The following is a 19,391-nucleotide window of genomic DNA, read 5'->3' as shown; positions in this document are numbered from 1 at the left end:
TAACAATTGACATGCTAATCCTTACACATGAACGCTCACTCATTCGGAACTATTGCAATCAATATATATATATTTACGCTCGGTGTGTGTCGTCTTGATCGTTGGAGAGAAGTTAGTTTCTGTTGGAGTGAGTTAGATGTTCTGTTGGAGTTCCTTCTGTCTCGGTTATTGTGGATAGTTCAGTGACATTCGTTATAGAATGGATGTTTCGCGGTTGTCTTTCTTCGCGTTCAATGATACCGAATTCCTAGCTGCAGACTAGTAGTCAATATCAAAGACTTGTTCTTATTCGGCTAAGAGTTTAACCACGTGGTATTGTGTTAAAGACATTCAGACTTTATAACCTTCGTTCTCCCCATGGAGAGAAAACATGGTCTCCTGGTAATTCTCCAGAGTTGACTTTTATTCAGATAGCAGGAGGGGCTGTCCTTGGATGTCTGACCCAACTGGCTCAGGGCGGGTCTCGGTGTTAGTTCAAATCAAAAAGGGATTTGTATTTTTCTCATTAAACAGTCCAAAATCATATTACACAATTATACAAACAGATATCCATATCATTCTTTTATACAACAAACAGATGTAAACCTCATATCTGAGGTTATTATATAACAGCGGTATGGTAATGTAGTCCCACAGTCTCTCTCTCATGAGTTTCCCAACATGGGACAAACGGACATGTCAATAGCTGGACTCTCCACCGATCTTTTATACTTTTGCAGGAATATGAAATATGTTCGTACCTCAAGTTCTGTGAGGTGGAAGAGAATTCCTTTGTCCTGAAAGTTACCCTCTCTCTTAATACTGTTTGGCCATGAGGAGATTCTCAGGAATTTACGACGTCTCTCTGTGATCACCGCATGGGTTTGTGGTAGGAAAGGGAGAGGCAGGGAGAGGGGGATGGGGTTTGCAACACCAGCAAGGCAACGTCATGACACAGTGTAGGGTAGAGACACCAGTTCTGAGTAGAGATGTCTGGGTAGTGGTTAGAGACACCAGTTCGAGTAGAGATGTCCGGTGTAGGGTAGAGACACCAGTCTGAGTAGAGATGTCTGGAGTAGAGGTAGAGACACCAGTTCTGAGTAGAGATGTCGGTGTAGGTAAGAGACACCAGTTCTGAGGAGAGATGTCTGGTGAGCGGTAGAGACACCAGTTCTGAGAGGATGTCTGGGTAGTAGCCAGTTGGTGAGATGCGTAGGGAGACACCAGTTCTGAGTAGAGATGTCCAGTGTAGGGTAGAGCACCAGTTCTGAGTAGAGATGTCTGGTGTAGGGTAGAGAACACCAGTTCTGAGTAGAGATGTCCAGTGTAGGGTAGAGACACCAGTTCTGAGTAGAGATGTCCAGGTGTAGGGTAGAGACACCCAGTTCTGAGTAGAGATGTCCAGTAGTAGGTAGAGACACCAGTTCTGAGTAGAGATGCTTACCAGGTAGGGGTGAGAGACACAGTTCTGAGGAGAGATGTCCAGGTGTAGGGTAGAGACACCAGTTCTGAGTAGAGATGTCGGTGTAGGGTAGAGACACCAGTTCTGAGTAGAGATGTCCAGTGTAGGGTAGAGACACCAGTTCTGAGTAGAGATGTCCAGTGTAGTGGTAGAGACACCAGTTCTGAGTAGAGATGTTCTGGTTGTAAGGGTATAGACACCAGTTCTGAGTAGAGATGTCTGGTGTAGGGTAGAGACACCAGTTCTGAGTAGAATGTCTGGTGTAGGGTAGAGACACCAGTTCTGTGAGTAGAGATGTCTGGTGTTAGGGTAGAGAACACCAGTTCTGAGTAGAGATGTCTGGTTAGGTAGAGACACCAGTTCTGAGTGAGAGATTTCTGGTGTAGTGGATGAGACACCAGTTCTGAGTAGAGATGTCCGGTGTAGGGTAGAGACACCGTTGTCTGAGTAGAGAATCCAGTCTATAGGCTCGAAGAACACCAGTTGCTGAGTAGAGATGTCTGGTGTAGGGTAGAGACACCAGTTCTGTGAGAGTCTGGTCTGTAGTGCAATTCAGGAGTTCATGAGTAGAGAGTTGTCCCGTGTAGGGTAGAGACACCAGTTCGGTGAGGACGAGATGTTCTGGCTGTGTAGGTAGAGACACCAGTTCTGAGTAGAGATGTCTGGTTGTGCTGAGAGGACACCCAGTTCTGAGGAGATGAATGTCCAGTGTAGGTAGAACACTACCAAGTCTGAAGTAGAGCATAATGTACTGGTGTAGGGTAGAGATCACCAGTTTTGGACGATGTCCAGTTAGGGTAGGAACCATTGAGTAGAGATGAGTTAGGACAGACACCAGTTTCCTGAGTAGAATGGTCCAGTGTAGGTAGAGACACAGTTCGAGAGACAGAGGCAAACACCAGTTCTGAGGAGGAGAGATTGTCTAAGGTAACGGGTAGAGACACCACGTTTCTGAAGGACCGAAGAGAGTTCCACAGTGTAGGGTAGAGGACCACCAGTTCTGAAGGAGAGCATGGTCTGTGGTGTAAGGTAGAGACACCAGTTGCTGAGAGAGAGATGTCCGGTGGCTAGGGTAGAGACATCCAGTCCTGAGGAAGATGTCTGGTGTGTTAGGGTGACCGAAGACACCAGTTCTGAGGGAGAGATGTTCTGGTGTAGGAGGAAACCACCAGTTCTGAGGAGAAGATGTCTGGTTTAGGGTAGGTAAGAGACACCAGTTCTGAGTAGAGATGTCCAGTGAGAGGTAGAGACACCAGTTCGTGAGTAGGAGATGTCTGGTGTAGGTGATAGAGACACCAGGTTCTGAGTGAGAGATGTCCAGTTGTAGGGCTAGAGACACCAGTTCTGAGTTAGAGATGTCCAGTTGCTAGGGTTAGAACACCGTTCTGAGGAGAGATGTCTGGTGTAGGGTAGAGGACACCAGTTCTGAGTTAGAGATGTCCAGTGTAGGGGAGAGAGACATCCAGTTCTGAGGAGAGATTCATGGTGTAGGTAGAGGAACCCAGTTGACTGAGTCAGAGATGGTCTGGGTTGTAGGGTAGAGTACACCAGTTCTGAGTAGCAGAATTGTCTGGTGTGTAGGGTAATACACCAGTTCTGAGTAGAGTGATGCTAATTTACCTGTCAGACTCACTAGCCCGCTCATTTCATTGGTCTGCGATAAGTTCAGTTTCTGGGCAGTTAAAAACAAACTTTCTAGACATTCCCATACCAATGTGTCTTGCATTACAAAAACATGAGAGCAAACATTAGCCAGATTTACTCATATGAGCCTGATTAAATAAATCAGCACAAATTCAGTTACTCTTTACTTTACCATGGTATGTTATTCCTTCCCATAAGCTTTATTTGACCTTTGTCAACTATAATTGTTCAATTCCCTCTGGGAAACAGGTTAAGATTTACTCCCAATGTAATTACTTAGTAAATCTGGCCTTTAGTGTTCTCTATTGCGTTTGTTTCCATGCAGGCCTGAGGATCCGTCTGTTTAACTTCTCCTTGAAGCTGTTGACGTGTGCCCTATACGTCCTCAGAGTGTCTCTGGACGACCCCGAACAGGTCACTGGTGTATGGTGAGTAACTGCTAATTTAACCTCCTGATAAAGTCCTGTTATTTCATGTCTTACTAGTGACCGTAGCATTTGTTAAACTGTGATTTCTAATTTGGGTGTTTGAGATTGAGGGCAGAATAAGCACATCAGCATCTCGTATTAGAATATGGACAAAAATATGGAAATAAAACATTTCTCTGATATATTGATATATACTGAACAAAAATATAAACGCAATATGAAACAATTTCAAAGATTTTACTGAGTTACAATTCATATAAGGAAATCGGTCTGAAATAAATAAATAAAATAAATATAAAATAAATAAATTAGGCCTAATCTATGGATTTCACATGATTGGGCAGGGGCACAGCCATGGGTGGGCCTGGGAGGGCACAGGGAGGGCACAACTCATCAGAATGAGTTTTGAGGGCTTTATTACAGACAGAAATACTCCTCAGCACCCACCATCCCCCTCCTCAGACGATCYCACAGGTAAAGAAGCCGGATGTGGAAGTTATAGGCTGGCGTGGTTACACGTGGTCTGTGGTTGTGAGACCAGTCGGATGTACTGCCAAATTCTCTAAAACCATGTTAGAGGTGGCTTATGGTRGAGTGTCACGTTCTTGAAAATGATCGGACCAAGGCGCAGCGTGAATTGAGTTCCACATCTTTRATTACAAAGTGAAACTAGAAACAAAATAACAAAACTTACAAAGACCGTGACGACGTAGTGCTCAAACACACTAACACAAACAATATCCCACAAATGCAGGTGGGGAAAAAGCCTACCTAATTGGGAACCACACAAACCATCAACCTAGAAATCTATAAACTAGATAACTCCCCCAGTCACGCTCTGACCTAAACACCATAGAGAACCGAGGGCTCTCTATGGTCAGGGCGTGACATAGAGAAATTAACATTCTCTGGCAAATTCTCTGGCAACAGCTCTGTTAGATAGTCATGCAGTCAGCATTCCAATTSCACGCTCCCTCAGAACTTGAGACATCTGTGGCATTGTGTTGTATGACAAAACTGCACATTTTAATGTCCCCAGCACAAGGTGCACCTGTGTAATGATCATGCTGTTTAATCAGCTTCTTGATGTGCCACACCTGTGGATGGATTACCTTAACAAAGGAAAAATGCTCACYAACAGGAATGTAAACAAATGTGTGCACAACATTTTAGAGAAATATGCTTTTTGTGCCAATGGAATATTTCTGGGTTATTTTATTTTAGCTCATGAAAGATGGGACCAACACTTTACATGTTGCGTTGATATTTTTGTTCAGTAGTCAGATCAATTCTAAAAAGATGGTATCTATTCAGKTATTGTATGAGTCAGAGAATCTACCTCTAACTTTTACCCAAAGTTGAAAATAAAATTGTATTTGGTCAAGATAAGATAGATCCAGAGTTTGGAATTAATTTTGTATCTGTCTGAGACACCAAAGGCTTTAAAGAGCAGTGGCGATGGTGAAGGGGCATTCTCTCTCAGTGTAGTGATATGGAAGCAGCATATGGATTTTATTGTATACACTGCCACCGGCAGCTCTTAAAGAAATTGTCCCTCTGCCTCCCGTCCGTCACCATGGCAACATGCAGAGTGAGGGAAGGTGCCTATTAGCCACAGGGTATATATTTCACCACACATTCTGTCTGAACGACTTCCCTTTGCTATGGATTTCCTCTGCAGTGTGAACTGTCAGAACCGAACAAGCACCACAGCAGAATCTACAGAAAGCACAGAAATCAACTGGTGAGTTATGAGGGTCTAACATTGACGTGCTGTCCCGGGCTTCGAATGTGTTTTTGATTGTGTTCATCTCATAGCTATCAGGTGGTGTTTGAAATGACTCTTGTCTAACCCATACAGTGTGATTCATCATCAATAACACTGTTTTGTCTTTTGAAAGGGAGTTGTTAATCTCATAGCTATCTTGTGTTATTTGGAATCATCTTTGTCAAATAATCAATATATAGAGTATAATCAATATCATTGTTTTGTCTTGTGAAAGGGATTTGATTTTCTGGGTGAACAGAAGGGTTCCTGTATGGGCGATACAGGTAAAAGAAGACTGAGATTCACTAACACTGCTTTGGTAATACAGTACTGGCTTCTCAAGTCTTCCATTCAACAGTAGCCACTATGGGTCAAACTCACAAGTGAACATTTCATTGACAATCTCCCCCTTCCCCTGTGGCCAATACATTAGAAAAACAAGACATCTAAACACTCACAGCATCCCATATGAAAATATTTGACAACAGAAGACACTTTACAGCACATATTTTCCCCAGTGATATGTAGATTGCCTGAGAGGTTATGTGGCCAGATTGCAGCCCTGGTAATGTGTGTGCCTCCACTCTGCTCTGCTCCAGGTGATCGTGGCCTTAATCAGTTTCCTGGAAGCGATGCTCCTTACATATCTCAGCTACAAAGTAAGACACCTCAACTCTACTCCTTTCACACTGATCACAGAAAAAAATCTACGCCACAAAGGAAGTCATTTCATTCATTCTATCAGGCAGAGTCGTGTGGCGTGTCTGTGTGAGATTGCAATTAATTGGCGAACTTTCTGGCATATGGTTTAACCGCGAGCYTCAGCTCTAGCCTGAGCCAGAAGAACAGGTCATTAATACACTTTACAAATGAATAAAAGATGAGGTGTCCGTCCTACTTTTTTCTTTAAATTGGGCTCTTTCCTTAAATAACTMATTAGTGCTGCAGTGCTACTTCCCTTTGATTAATTAGGCTGTTTTACTTTTACTTTAGGAAGACAGTGTGTTTTTTGTTTTGCTTCGTTTTGGCAGATCCCCAATTGTTTTAACGAATCCTGTCATTATGTTCTSGCCTGCCTGGAGCGCCAGATGGGCGGGATTTTCAGAATTAGTTCCATTGTGCCAGGCACACTTAGAACCGAGGTCTGATTATTCCAACAATATTGACCTCGTTTTTGGGGGATTCGTATCATATCACTATCATTGTAATTAGTCCGCAGACTAATTACAATGAGCCAGTAGCTTATTACCTTGACTCACACAGTTTCTCTTTTTCAGGGGAATATCTGGGAGCAGATGTTCCAGATCTCCTTCATCCTGGAGATGATCAATACCGTGCCGTTTATAATCACTGTGAGTCTTCTTCCACCTGATCTCACACACACACACACACACACACACACACACACACACACACACACACACACACACACACACACACACACACACACACACACACACACACACACACACACACACACCTTGTTTTCCATCTGTGCCATATTAAATTATTTCAAATAGTCTAGATACCTTGTAATATGAATGGGCTTCAGGCATGCTGATAATACATTTATATTGGTATTGGAATGGCTCTGGTCTTTGTGAATTCACAGTGTGTGGCGTCCCTCTGACATTCTGTATTCATCAAGCAGCAGGCCCACAACGTCCAACAGAGAAATGTGACAGGATACACCATGAGGAATGTGGTGCTGACAAATAGATTCATTTCAGTGGCTCAAACCATATTCTACAAAGCTAACGAGGCCAATTAGTGAACATCAAATCAAATCAAATTGTTTTTGTCACATGTGCTGAATACAACAGGTGTAGACCTGTCTGTGAAATGCTTACTTACAAGCCCTTAACCAACAATACAGTTCAATAAATAGTGTTAAGAAAATATTTACTAAATAAACTAAAGTAAAAAATAAAATAAAATAAATAGTAACACAATAAAATAACAATACCGAGGCTATATACAGGGGGTACCGGTACTGAGTCAATGTAATTTGCACATGTAGGTAGGGGTAGAGTGACTGCATGGATAATAAAAAGCGAGTAGTAGCAGTGTAAAAACAAAATTTGATGGAATTTGATCAATTGTTCAACAGTCTTATGGCTTGGGGGTAGAAGACAACATATGACTTTTGCAATGTTTATGTTTTATATTATGAGTATAGCTCTAGAGACCTGGGAGTATGGTAATGTGAGACTGTGAGTGGTGAAACCTGATGATGGGAGCGTACACTGCACACTGTGCATATGAATTCATCCAATTGTCTCTTCAGATCTTCTGGCCTCCATTGAGAAACATCTTCATCCCAGTGTTTCTCAACTGCTGGTTAGCCAAGTGTGCCCTGGAGAATATGATTGTGAGTATATGCTATAGCCATAACGCAGCAGTCAAAACTGGACAGAACTGGTTGCAATGATGTCATAATTATGTCGTTTCGTTGGCAGGGAATACATGGGTTCTTCCTATTAAAATGTTCCAGCTCTCAGATKATGCTGTATATAGCCTGCTTGCAGAATAGTTGCTATAGAATAACTTAACTCTGCATTGTGTGGGTGTAGAAGAACCCTGGTAAGAATTCCCTGGTTATGAATAGTCTGTAGATTCCCTGTCAGTTAAAAAAAAAAATGTTTTAGGAAGGCAGACCATCAATGAGTATAGATTTGAGCCAGAGCCTGCATGTATCTGTGTGGACAGATGGTTAGGTCCAGGGCCAAGGAGACCAGTTCTGAGGGGGAGAACAGGTCCAGCCTGAGAGGTTGAAGGGGAGGCTTCAGCCAAAAGAAACATTATCAAGGGACATGGTGGGTGGTAGCTTGAAGAGACTGAAGTGGGGGTTCAGCCAATCAGAAACATTATCAAGGGACATGGTGGGTAGGTAGCTTGAAGAGACTGAAGTGGGGCTTCAGCCAATCAGAAACATTATCAAGGGACATGGTGGGTAGGTAGCTTGAAGAGACTGAAGTGGGGCTTCAGCCAATCAGAAAACATTATCAAGGGGCATGGTGGGTAGGTAGCTTGAAGAGACTGAAGCGGGGCTTCAGCCAATCAGAAACATTAACAAGGTGTGACATGGACCGCATGCTCACTGCTTGTATGCTGTATGAAAGGTTGACCGCATCAGTATCAAAGTAACCAGCAAGGCAGATAGGTTTTAAAGCGAGATAAATAGACAGATAGATGGTGCAGTAGATGGAGCAGACTGACTGACTGACTGACAGACTGACAGACTAACCAGCACAGCAGACCAACTGACTGACCAACCGATTTAACATGAACCCTAACCCTCTTTCTGTATCTCTCCTTCCCTCGCTCTGCTTCTATCCCTCCCCCCTCTTTATCCTCAGAATGATCTCCATCGTGCCATTCAGAGGACCCACTCGGCCATGTTCAACCAGGTTCTCATCCTCATCTGCACCCTACTCTGTCTGGTCTTCACTGGGTATGTGTCCTCTGATCTCAGCCTCTCTTCCCTGGAGCTCCCTAAATCTGGGCCCATGGGCTGCAACTCATTCCACAAAGCTGTTCCCTGCCATCTGCCCTTTTTCATTCCCACTCGCAGATCTGATAGAATCTGGTTAAGGGTAAGCAACATTGAAAAAGGGAGGTGGACTTGGTTGTAATGACAACATCAACAACCAGCTTGGCCCACAGATAGTTTTCTCATGCCCAGTTGTTTCAGATCTGTGAAGGGGAGTGAACAAGGGCATCTAGGAGGAAACAACTTTCTGGAATGAAATAYASCCCCTGATCTCCCCCCTTCATCCCTGGTGCTCCCTGGGACCCTCTCCTCCATCCACTGACATCTTGACTCCTCATTATCCAATACAGGAAATTAACTGAGGAAGTCAGGCAGAACAGAGAGCAGAATCAATGGTGTGATTCTCACTGATTCAACAGGTCAGAGCAGAAGTGTTGTGGTGCATCGATCGCTGGGAATGTAGGGTTTTGATCCTTAATCTGCCAGGCTGAATTTCAATGTGGATAGTATATGTATGTCAAACTGTCTGTTTAAATATCACAAGTGATGAGATCAGTAGGACTCAGGGCAAGTTGTAACAGTAAGTTAGGTTACATTGGATCATCATCATGTATAATTCACCTTTCTCTTAGACTTTTTAATTTTATTTCACCTTTATTTAACTAGGCAAGTAAGTTAAGAACAAATTATTTTTTACAATGCCGGCCTACACCGGCCAAACCCAGACGATGCTGGACCAATTGTGCGACGCCCTATGGGACTCCCAGTCACAGCCGGTTGTGATACAGCCTRGATTCAAACCAGGGTGTCTGTAGTGACGCCTCAAGCACTGAGATTCAGTGCCTTAGACCGCTGTGCCACTCGGGAGCCATTGATCATTCAATGTGTCCATGTTTTAATTGAACCTTATTCAAATAAGCTCACTGCTCTTTCCTCATGCATACAGATATCAGATCTTCCTCACAGGAGGAAAATAATCCTGCTGCAGGAGGATTTGAATAAATATTTTAAAAGTATAATCACAGCAGTGTTTGTAGGCTATACAATGCAGTAGCGTACCTAGGGGGCTATGGTTCGGGGAAGGCTCCGCTAACCAACCGACCTCATACCATCCAGTATTCTCAAGGCTTGCTAGAGCATTGTGACCTGACATAKTGCAGTGKTCTGAGCAGCAAGCTTCAGTGCTGAGTATCAGAAGTTCACGCCTGGTTCTGGGCARTCATTTTAACACTTYGTRTGAAAGGAAACTAATGTTGGTRTAGCCTACTGACTCTTATCATTCTATTCGTTCCCTATTTAAGTTACCCAACAGTGTCTGATATGGTCATTTCTTATCAAGATCTGGGGTAAAATAACCCTGGACTGTCCATATTTGAAATGTGTAACTACATCAAGTCTATCTGGGGATTGAGTTATTTGTGCCAGAAGGCCCGTGGGCCRGAATCAAACCCACGCCGACACAGTAGGCCTATATTTTCGCACTGAAGGCAGCAGCCCTAACTGCTAGACCACCCCAGGCCACAATTRAACTACATTTTGACAGKTCATTCGTAACTTTAAGATACACTTGACACTGTATATGAAACGACGGTTGTTGATRTGTATGGCTGTGTTTCAGATAGATTTTATACGTTTGAATGTTGCAGTATTAGGAGCTAGCTAGGGTTAGCGTTTGAGCGAGCGAGAGAGAACATAATTTTGATAGCAAACCCTGATCCCAATGACTCGACTGCCCCCGCATGGAGAGAAAGAGAAMTGTTCATTTTCAGCCACGCACAGAGCTCATTTAGAATTGCATCTGGAAAATTCCCTGTGACAAAAGGATCGACCAAGTTAAGATCCGACATCTGAAGCTCTGAGTTCCGGCATTATAGTGGTTCTCCATAATGCAAAATCAGCAACGTACGATGTCAATCGTCTATGCTCGCGAGACTACCTTGTGCAAAATGTCACCCCTAAATGTGAAATCCCTCTATTCCTTCCAGGGCGTGTGGTATCCAGCATCTTGAGAGAGCATCCAATCAGAACCTGACTCTGTTCAACTCTCTGTATTTCTGCATCGTCACCTTCTCTACCGTGGGCTACGGTGACGTCACACCTCATATCTGGCCCTCTCAGCTGCTGGTGGTTATTCTCATCTGTGTGGCTCTCGTGGTCCTCCCGCTACAGGTATGACACTGTATATAACAGTGCTTACACAATAGCCTATTACCACAGCCGTTTTCCAAGGATAATTGAGGCTGAAAAGAATCTCAGACACGTTATCACAAGATTTCATTTGTGTTTGTATTTATTAGGGATCTCCATTAGTTTCCTGCCAAGCAGCAGCTTACTCTTCCTGGGTTTATTATAGATCCATTAATTCCTGCCAAGGCAGCAGCTTACTCTCCTGGTTATTATAGATCTCCATTAATTCCTGCCAAGGCAGCAGCTACTCTTCCTGGGGTTTATTATAGATCTCCATATTCCTGCCAAGGCAGCAGAACTCTTCCTGGGGTTTATATAGATCTCCATTAGTTCCTGCCAAGGCAGCAGCTACTCTTCTGGGTTTATTATAGATCTCGCATTAGTTCCTGCCAAGGCAGCAGCTACTCTTCCTGGGGTTTATTATAGATCTCCATTAGTTCCTGCCAAGGCAGCAGCTACTCTTCCTGGGGTCCAAACGCATTAAGGCACTTACATTACATATAAAACACAAGATAAATCATATAACATTATTACACCACTACATATCTACAATACAAAAGGTATAATACCACCATACAACAATATTACAAAGAACGTGTGTGTAGAGTGTGGGTGCTAGCGTGTGTGTGCGTATGCGTGTGTCTGTTCCTGTGTGTGTCTCTTCACAGTCGCTGCTGTTCCATAAGGTGTATTTTTATCTTTTTTTATCTGAGTCTACTGCTTCCCCAGTTACCTGATATGGAATAGAATTCCATACTCTMGGTAGTACTGTGTGCCTCCCATAGTCTGTTCTGGACTAGAAAGGTCGGGGCGGCAGGTAGCCTCGTGGTTAGAGCGTTGGACTAGTATCCGAAAGGTTGCAAGATCGAATCCCCGAGCTGACAAGGTWAAYATGTGTTGTTCTGCCCCTGAACAAGGCAGTTAACCCACTGTTCCTAGGCTGTCATTGAATATAAGAATTTGTTCTTAACTGACTTGCCTAGTTAAATAAAGGTTAAAAAAAAGAGTGGCCTGATGAGAAGTGTTTTGAAATGATAGATGTATACCTGTAGTAGTAACCAGTCATGAAGTAGCATCCTCAATGCTAAGACTGCTTGAACAAACAGACGTAGACGTCAGGTGTAAACAATGCCAACGTATGACGGCAAACACTTTCTGAGAATGAACATAATTTGCTTGTCATGCTCCGACCTCATATGCACCGTCCATCGTCAGTAATGAGAACACAACTCAAAGCTTTGTTCTCGCTGAGAGTGAGGCACAACAACACCTTGTTAGTTATCCTCCTATATCTTCGTTCCATCAGCAGCCCTCCTCATTAAACCGTTTTATACAGTATGTGGACTAAATGCCCACAGTATAAATTAACTGATGAATAGAATCCATAGAAATCCATTTGATGAACCTTCCTGCAGCATCAGCAGTTTAACTCCCTACTCTGTCACCCTTCTCTTTCTGTCACCCTTCTCTTTCTGTCACCTTCCCCACTCTCTCACCCTTCTCTTTCTGTCACCTTCCTAACTCTGTCACCCTCCTAACTCTGTCACCCTCCTAACATGTTATGCCGTAAGTGTATTACAAAGCGTACAGTAGGTTGTTGTAACCTCAAATATGTGTGTGTGTGTGTGTGTGTGTGCGTGTGTGTGCGTCAGTTTGAGGAGTTGGCCTATCTGTGGATGGAGCGTCAGAAGTCAGGAGGGAACTACAGCAGACACCGTGCCCAGACAGAAAAACACGCCGTCCTGTGTGTCAGCTCTCTGAAGATAGACTTGCTCATGGACTTCCTCAATGAGTTCTACGCTCATCCTAGATTACAGGTTGGTCTACAGGAATAGAAGAAGGCAATGTTATTTGGTACGTCTCTACAGTAATTGAGGAAGGCTATGATATTGGTAGGTCTCTACAGGAATAGAGGAAGGCTATGATCTTGGTAGGTCTCTACAGGAATAGAGGAAGGCTATGATATTTGGTAGGTCTCTACAGGAATTGAGGAAGGCTATGATATTTGGTAGGTCTCTACAGGAATAGAGGAAGGCTATGATATTGGTAGGTCTCTACAGGAATAGAGGAAGGCTATGATATTTGGTAGGTCTCTACAGGAATAGAGCCCTTGTTCAGGACTATGTTATTTGGTGTGTACTCCAAAGACAGCGCTAAAGGACAGACCTCAATATTGATGTTTTATTTAGCGCACAAGTCATTTAGACAATCCACTCTGGTTCCTAACAAAATGTGCATTTAGATTGCAAAATATAATAAAATATGCAAACCTTCAGTGTAGATGTTAGGCATCTAACAGGTATCTCTCCTGGTCTCCTGATGTTAGGTATCTAACAGGTATCTACCCTTGCTCTCCTGATGTTAGGTATCTAACAGGTATCTACCCTGCTCTCCTGATGTTAGGCATCTAACAGGTATCTACCACACTCTCCTGATGTTAGGTATCTAACAGGTATCTACCACACTCTCCTGATGTTAGGTATATAACAGGGTATCTACCCTGCTCTCCTGATGTTAGGTATCTAACAGGTATCTACCCTGCTCTCCTGATGTTAGGTATCTAACAGTACCTACACCTGCTCTCCTGAACCGGTGTTAGGTATCTAACAGGTATCTACCCTGCTCTCCTGATGTTAGGTATCTAACAGGTATATCTACCCTGCTTCTCCTGATGTTAGGCATTAACAGGGTATCTACCCCCTTCCTGATGTTAGGATCTACGTATCTACGACACTCTCCTTGATGTTAGGTATCTAACAGGTACTACCTGCTCTCCTGATGTTAGGTATCTAACAGGTATCTACCCTGCTCTCCTGATGTTAGGTATCATAAAACAGGTATCTACCACTGCTCTCCTGATGTTAGGTATCTAACAGGTATCTACCCTGCTCTCCTGATGTTAGGTATCTAACAGGTATCTACCCTGCTCTCCTGATGTTAGGTATCTAACAGGTATCTACCTGCTCTCCTGATGTTAGGTATCTAACAGGTATCTACACACTCTCCTATGTTAGGTATCTAACAGGTATCTACCCTGCTCTCCTGATGTTAGGTATCTAACAGGTATCTACCCTGCTCTCCTGATGTTAGGTATCTAAACAGGACTACACCTGCTCTCCTGATGTTAGGTATCTAACAGGTCTACCCTCTCTCCTGATGTTAGGTATCTAACAGGTATCTACCCTGCTCTCCTGATGTTAGGTATCTAACAGGTATCTACCACTGCTCTCCTGATGTTAGGTATCTAACAGGTATCTACCCTGCTCTCCTGATGTTAGGTATCTAACAGGGTATCTACCCCTGCTCTCCTGATGTTAGGTATCTAACAGGTGTCTACCCTGCTCTCCTGATGTTAGGTATCTAACAGGTATCTACCCTGCTCTCCTGATGTTAGGTATCTAAAAGGCCGTAATCACTGCCTGCTCTCCTGATGTTAGGTATAACAGGTATCTACCTGCTCTCCTCGATGTTAGGACTAACAGGTATCTACCACACTCTCCTGATGTTAGGTATCTACAGGTATCTACCCTGCTCTCCTCGATGTTAGGTATCTAACAGGTATCTACCCTGCTCTCCTGATTTAGGTATCTAGTCTACCGCTGCTCTCCTATGTTAGGTATCTAACAGGTATCTTACGCCTGCTCTCCTGATGTTAGGTATCTAACAGGTATCTACCCTGCTCTCCTGATGTTAGGTATCTAACAGGTATCTACCCTGCTCTCCTGATGTAGGTATCTAACAAGGTATACCCTGCTCTCCTGATGTTAGGTATCTAACAGCGTATCTACCTGCCTCTCCCTGATGTTAGGTAATCTAACAGGTATCTACCCTGACCCTCTCCTGATGTTTAGGTATCTACCTGCTCTCCTGATGTTATATCTAACAGGTATCTACACTGCTCTCCTGATGTTAGGTATCTAAACATGGTACTACCCTGCTCTCCTGATGTTAGGTATTAACAGGTATCTACCACACATTCGTACAATTAGATATCAACAGTATCTACACTGCTCTTCCTGATGTTAGGTATCTAACAGGTATCTACCCTGCTCTCCTGATGTTAGGTATACCTACCCTGCTCTCCTGATGTTGGTATCTAACAGGTAACCTACCCTGCCTCTCCTGATGTTAGGATCTAACAGGTATCTACCACACTCTCCTGATGTTAGGTATCTAACAGGTAGCTACCCTGCTCTCCTGATGATTCAGGGTATCTAACAGGTATCTACCCTGCTCTCCTGATGTTAGGTATCTAACAGGTAATCCTCCTCTAAGACTCTCCTGATGTTAGTATCTAACAGGTACTACCCTGCTCTCCTGAGTTAGGTATCTAACAGGTGTATCTCTACCACACACTCTCCTGATGTTAGGTATCTAAACAGGTATCTACCCTGCTCTTCCTGATGTTAGGTATCTAACAGGTATCTACACCTGCTCTCCTGATGTTAGGTATCTAACAGGTATCTACCTCTCTCTTGTTAGGTATCTAACAGGTATCTACCACACTCTCCTGATGTTAGGTATCTAACAGAGTACTACCCTGCTCTCCGTCTGTTAGGTATCTAAACAGGTATCTACCCCTCTCCTGATGTAGTATCTAACAGGTATCACCCTGCCTCTCCTGATGTTAGGTATCTAATAGCAGGTATCTACCTGCTCTCCTGATGTTAGGTATCTACAGGTATCTACCCTCTCTCCTGATGTTAGGTAATAACAGGGTATCTACCCTGCTCTCCTGATGTTAGGTATCTAACAGGTATCTACACCTCTCCTGAGTTAGTATCTAACAGGTATCTACCTGCTCTCCTTAGTTAGGTTCTAACAGTATCTACCCTGCTCTCCTGATGTTAGGTATCTACAGGTATCTACCCTGCTCTCCTGATGTTAGGTATCTAACAGGTGCTACCCTGCTCTCCTGATGTTAGGTATCTAACAGGTATCTACCCCTCTCCTGTTATCTAACAGGTACTACCCTGCTCTCCTGATGTTAGGTATCTAACAGGTATCTACCCTGCTCTTCCTGATGTTAGTATTAACAGGGTATCCCCTGCTCTCCTGATGTTAGGTATCTACAGTACTACCTGCTCTCCTGATGTTAGGTATCTAACAAGGTATCTACCTCACTCTCCTTGATGTTAGGTATCTAACAGGTATCTACCCTGCTCTCCTCTGTTAGGTATCTAACAGGTATCTACCCTGTCTCCTATGTTAGGTATCTAACAGTACTACCTGCTCTCCTGATGTTAGGTATTAACAGGTATCTACCCTGCTCTCCTGATGTTAGGTATCTAACAGGTATCTACCCTGCTCTCCTGATGTTAGGTATCTAACAGTACTACCCTGCTCTCCTGATTTAGGTATATAACAGGGTACCCCTGCTCTCCTGATGTTAGGTATCTAACAGGAGGTACCTACCCTGCTCTTCCTGAGTTAGGTATCTAACAGGTATCTCTACCACACCTCCTGATGTTAGGTATCTAACAGCGGTATCTACCCTGCTCTCCTGATGTTAGGTATCTAACAGGTATCTACACTGCTCTCCTGATGTTAGGTATCTAACAGGGTATCTACCCTGCTCTCCTGCATGTTAGGTATCTAACAGGTATCTACCCACTCTCCTGATGTTAGGTATTCTAACAGGTACCTACCCTGCTCTCCTGACTGTTAGGTATCTAAACAGGTATCTACACCACTCTCCTGATGTTATGATATCTAACAGGTATCACCTGCTCTTGCTATGTTAGTATCTAACAGGTATCTACCCTGCTCTCCGTATGTTAGGTATCTAACAGGGTATTCTACCCTGCTCTCCTGATGTTAGGTATCTAAGGGTACTACCCTGCTCTCCTGATGTTAGGTATCTAACAGGTATCTACCACACTCTCCTGATGTTAGGTATCTAACAGGTATCTACACTGCTTCTCCTGATGTTAGGTTCTAACAGGCATCTACCCTGCTTCCTTGATGTGTTAGGTATCACCCTGCTCTCCTGATGTTAGGTATCTAACAGAGGGTACTACCCTGCTCTCCTGATGTTAGGTATCTAACACGGTATCTACCCCTCTCTGATGTTAGGTATCTAACAGGTTACTTACCCTGCTCTCCTGAGTTAGGTATCTAACAGGTATCTACACACTCTCCTGATGTTAGGTATCTAACAGGTTCTACCCTGCTCTCCTGGTGTTAGGTATCTACAGGTATCTACCCTGCTCTCCTGATGTTAGGTATACTAACAGGGTATACACCTGCTCTCCTGATGTTAGTATCTAACAGAGGTACACCCTGCTCTCCTGATGTATAGTATCTAACAGGATTCTCTACACTCTCTCCTGATGTTAGGTATCTAACAGGGTATCTACCCTGCTCTCCTCTGTTAGGTATGTAACAGGGTATCCTACCCTGTCTCCTGTGTTAGGTATCTAACAGGTATCTACCCTGCCTCCCTGATGTTAGGTATCTAACAGGTATCTACCCTGCTCATCCGGATGTTAGGTATCTAACAGGTATCTACCCTGCTCTCCTGATGTTAGGTATATAACAGGGTATCTACCACACTCTCCTGATGTTAGGTATCTAACAGGTATCTACCCTGCTCTCCTGATGTTAGGTATCTAACAGGTATCTACCCTGCAGGACTACTATGTGGTGATCCTGTGCCCTACGGAGATGGACATCCAGGTTCGTCGTGTCCTCCAGATCCCCCTGTGGTCCCAGAGGGTCATCTATCTCCAGGGCTCAGCGCTCAAAGACACAGACCTCATGAGGGCCAAGTGAGTGACCCACCGCCCACTGGGCCTAAAGAGTCTCAATGGGAGTGAAGGGCWGTGTTCCTATCTTTTGGAATAGATKGAAAGAAATATCRCATCTCTTTGACAGCTCCATTCTATAACATTTTTATTTGCTAAAAGAGGGTTCCAAAAGGGTTCTTCGGCTGTCCCCATAGGAGAACAGTTTTTGGTTCCAGTTAGAAACRTTTGTMGTTCCAGGTGTAACTATTTTGTGTTCCATGTCGAACCCTCTGCGTAAAGGGTTCTCCATGGAACTCAGAAGGGTTCTACCTGGTACCAAAAGGGTTKTACCTGGAACCAAAACTGGGTTKTTCAAAGGGTTCTCCTYTGAGGACAGCCGAGGAACCCTTTCAAGTTCTAAAAAGCACATTTTGTTCTAAGAGTGTAAAGGGAAGCAAGGGGTATCAGAGAAGTTCATAACACCATCAGTTGAGGTCACAGATGCTTGAGTTGGTAATCGCAGATCAGAACAAACCTCTAATGAGCCTGTTGTTGAGTCCTCACAGTTCAGTTACTGGTTGATAGGCTTTCTGATCTCAGATATGAATCTAGAGTCTATGAGTGAGTTTGTGCACCTTGTGCTGCTGACAGATAAGAGAGGAAAGGTCAGCCAAAGGTGTTCATTCAGTTGGCTGTCCTCTCCTAGTATATCAGTGTAATGGGCTTTCTCAGTACGGCTCACTCTCATCACAACAGCCAAGTTCATAMGCATCAACACAAATCATAGCTGAGATCGATCACATCAAACCGTGTTGGCAGTGGCAGGGGCTGCCCTGTCAGGAACACAATACAGGTAGCCATTGATATATGCAGCTGCTCTGATTTTATTGTAGTCGTAGGGTGGATGCTAAGGGGTGGTGATGGATGGTTGAATTGTGGTAATACTGCTTGTCCCCATGAGAGGAAACTGGGATGGCATGAACTGGGATGGCATGAAATTTACCCTGTCCACTGCAGCACAGCACTGCATGGTCGTTCAGTGATAACAGTCATGAATTCACCCAGCAGCTCACCCCTCCACTCTGCCGTTTTCACACATGAAAATACTCTGATGAAAACCATGACAGTAATACAGTGTGACAATACGGTGAACATTACAACAGCATGCAGATTTTAGCCTCTTAGCTTTTCTCTCGGACAGTTCTCACTAATATTACCTGTCTGAAGCTTCCCTGGTGTGTGTGTGTGTGTGTGTGTGTGTGTGTGTGTGGGTGTTGTGTTGTTCGTGTTGTGGTGTAGACGTGTGTTGTGTGTGCATGTGCTGCGTGCGCTGATGCTGTTGTGTGTGGTGGTGTGTGGGGGCGTGTCGTGGCTTTGTGTGTGTGTGTGTGTGGTGTGTGTGTGTGTGTGTGTATTTCTGTTAAAGCAGTCTTGTTTCCTAGCTAGGTATGATGATGGCAGAAGCTCACTGTATTTACATTCCTGAGCCAGCTTAGGTAATTGAGGGTGGACCGCAACTGGCGGGTTAGTTCATTATCAGACTCAGATGGACTGTCATATTGAGTGCCGCCATTGCAATCAGTCACGTCGACTTACATTCATGTCGAGTTGATGCATTGCAATTTGAACTGGAATTTTTTCCACTGTAACTCAGGTGTGATTGTGCGTATTGGTACCTGTGGCTTAAGGGATATTCTATTTA

At 43.9% G+C, this 19,391-nt stretch overlaps 1 protein-coding gene across 1 annotated transcript in view; it reads left to right on the top strand.

The window, feature by feature from the left end:
• The window catches only part of LOC111957582 (potassium channel subfamily T member 1-like), an 86,057-nt gene that overhangs the window by 29,341 nt on the left and 37,325 nt on the right, over nucleotides 1-19,391 (top strand). Inside the window, exons 6-15 of the mRNA XM_070436908.1 lie at nucleotides 3,411-3,513; nucleotides 5,195-5,257; nucleotides 5,517-5,565; nucleotides 5,881-5,940; nucleotides 6,559-6,633; nucleotides 7,569-7,652; nucleotides 8,641-8,735; nucleotides 10,760-10,943; nucleotides 12,614-12,778; nucleotides 17,595-17,731. Coding sequence (XP_070293009.1) covers nucleotides 3,411-3,513; nucleotides 5,195-5,257; nucleotides 5,517-5,565; nucleotides 5,881-5,940; nucleotides 6,559-6,633; nucleotides 7,569-7,652; nucleotides 8,641-8,735; nucleotides 10,760-10,943; nucleotides 12,614-12,778; nucleotides 17,595-17,731 — 1,015 coding nt within the window. The remainder of the gene's footprint in view (nucleotides 1-3,410; nucleotides 3,514-5,194; nucleotides 5,258-5,516; nucleotides 5,566-5,880; nucleotides 5,941-6,558; nucleotides 6,634-7,568; nucleotides 7,653-8,640; nucleotides 8,736-10,759; nucleotides 10,944-12,613; nucleotides 12,779-17,594; nucleotides 17,732-19,391) is intronic.

Source organism: Salvelinus sp. IW2-2015, linkage group LG33 (genome assembly GCF_002910315.2).
Source record: "Salvelinus sp. IW2-2015 linkage group LG33, ASM291031v2, whole genome shotgun sequence".
Classification (NCBI taxonomy): domain Eukaryota; kingdom Metazoa; phylum Chordata; class Actinopteri; order Salmoniformes; family Salmonidae; genus Salvelinus; species Salvelinus sp. IW2-2015.
Note: the sequence above shows the minus strand (reverse complement) of the source record. Positions and strands in the feature narration are given on the sequence as shown.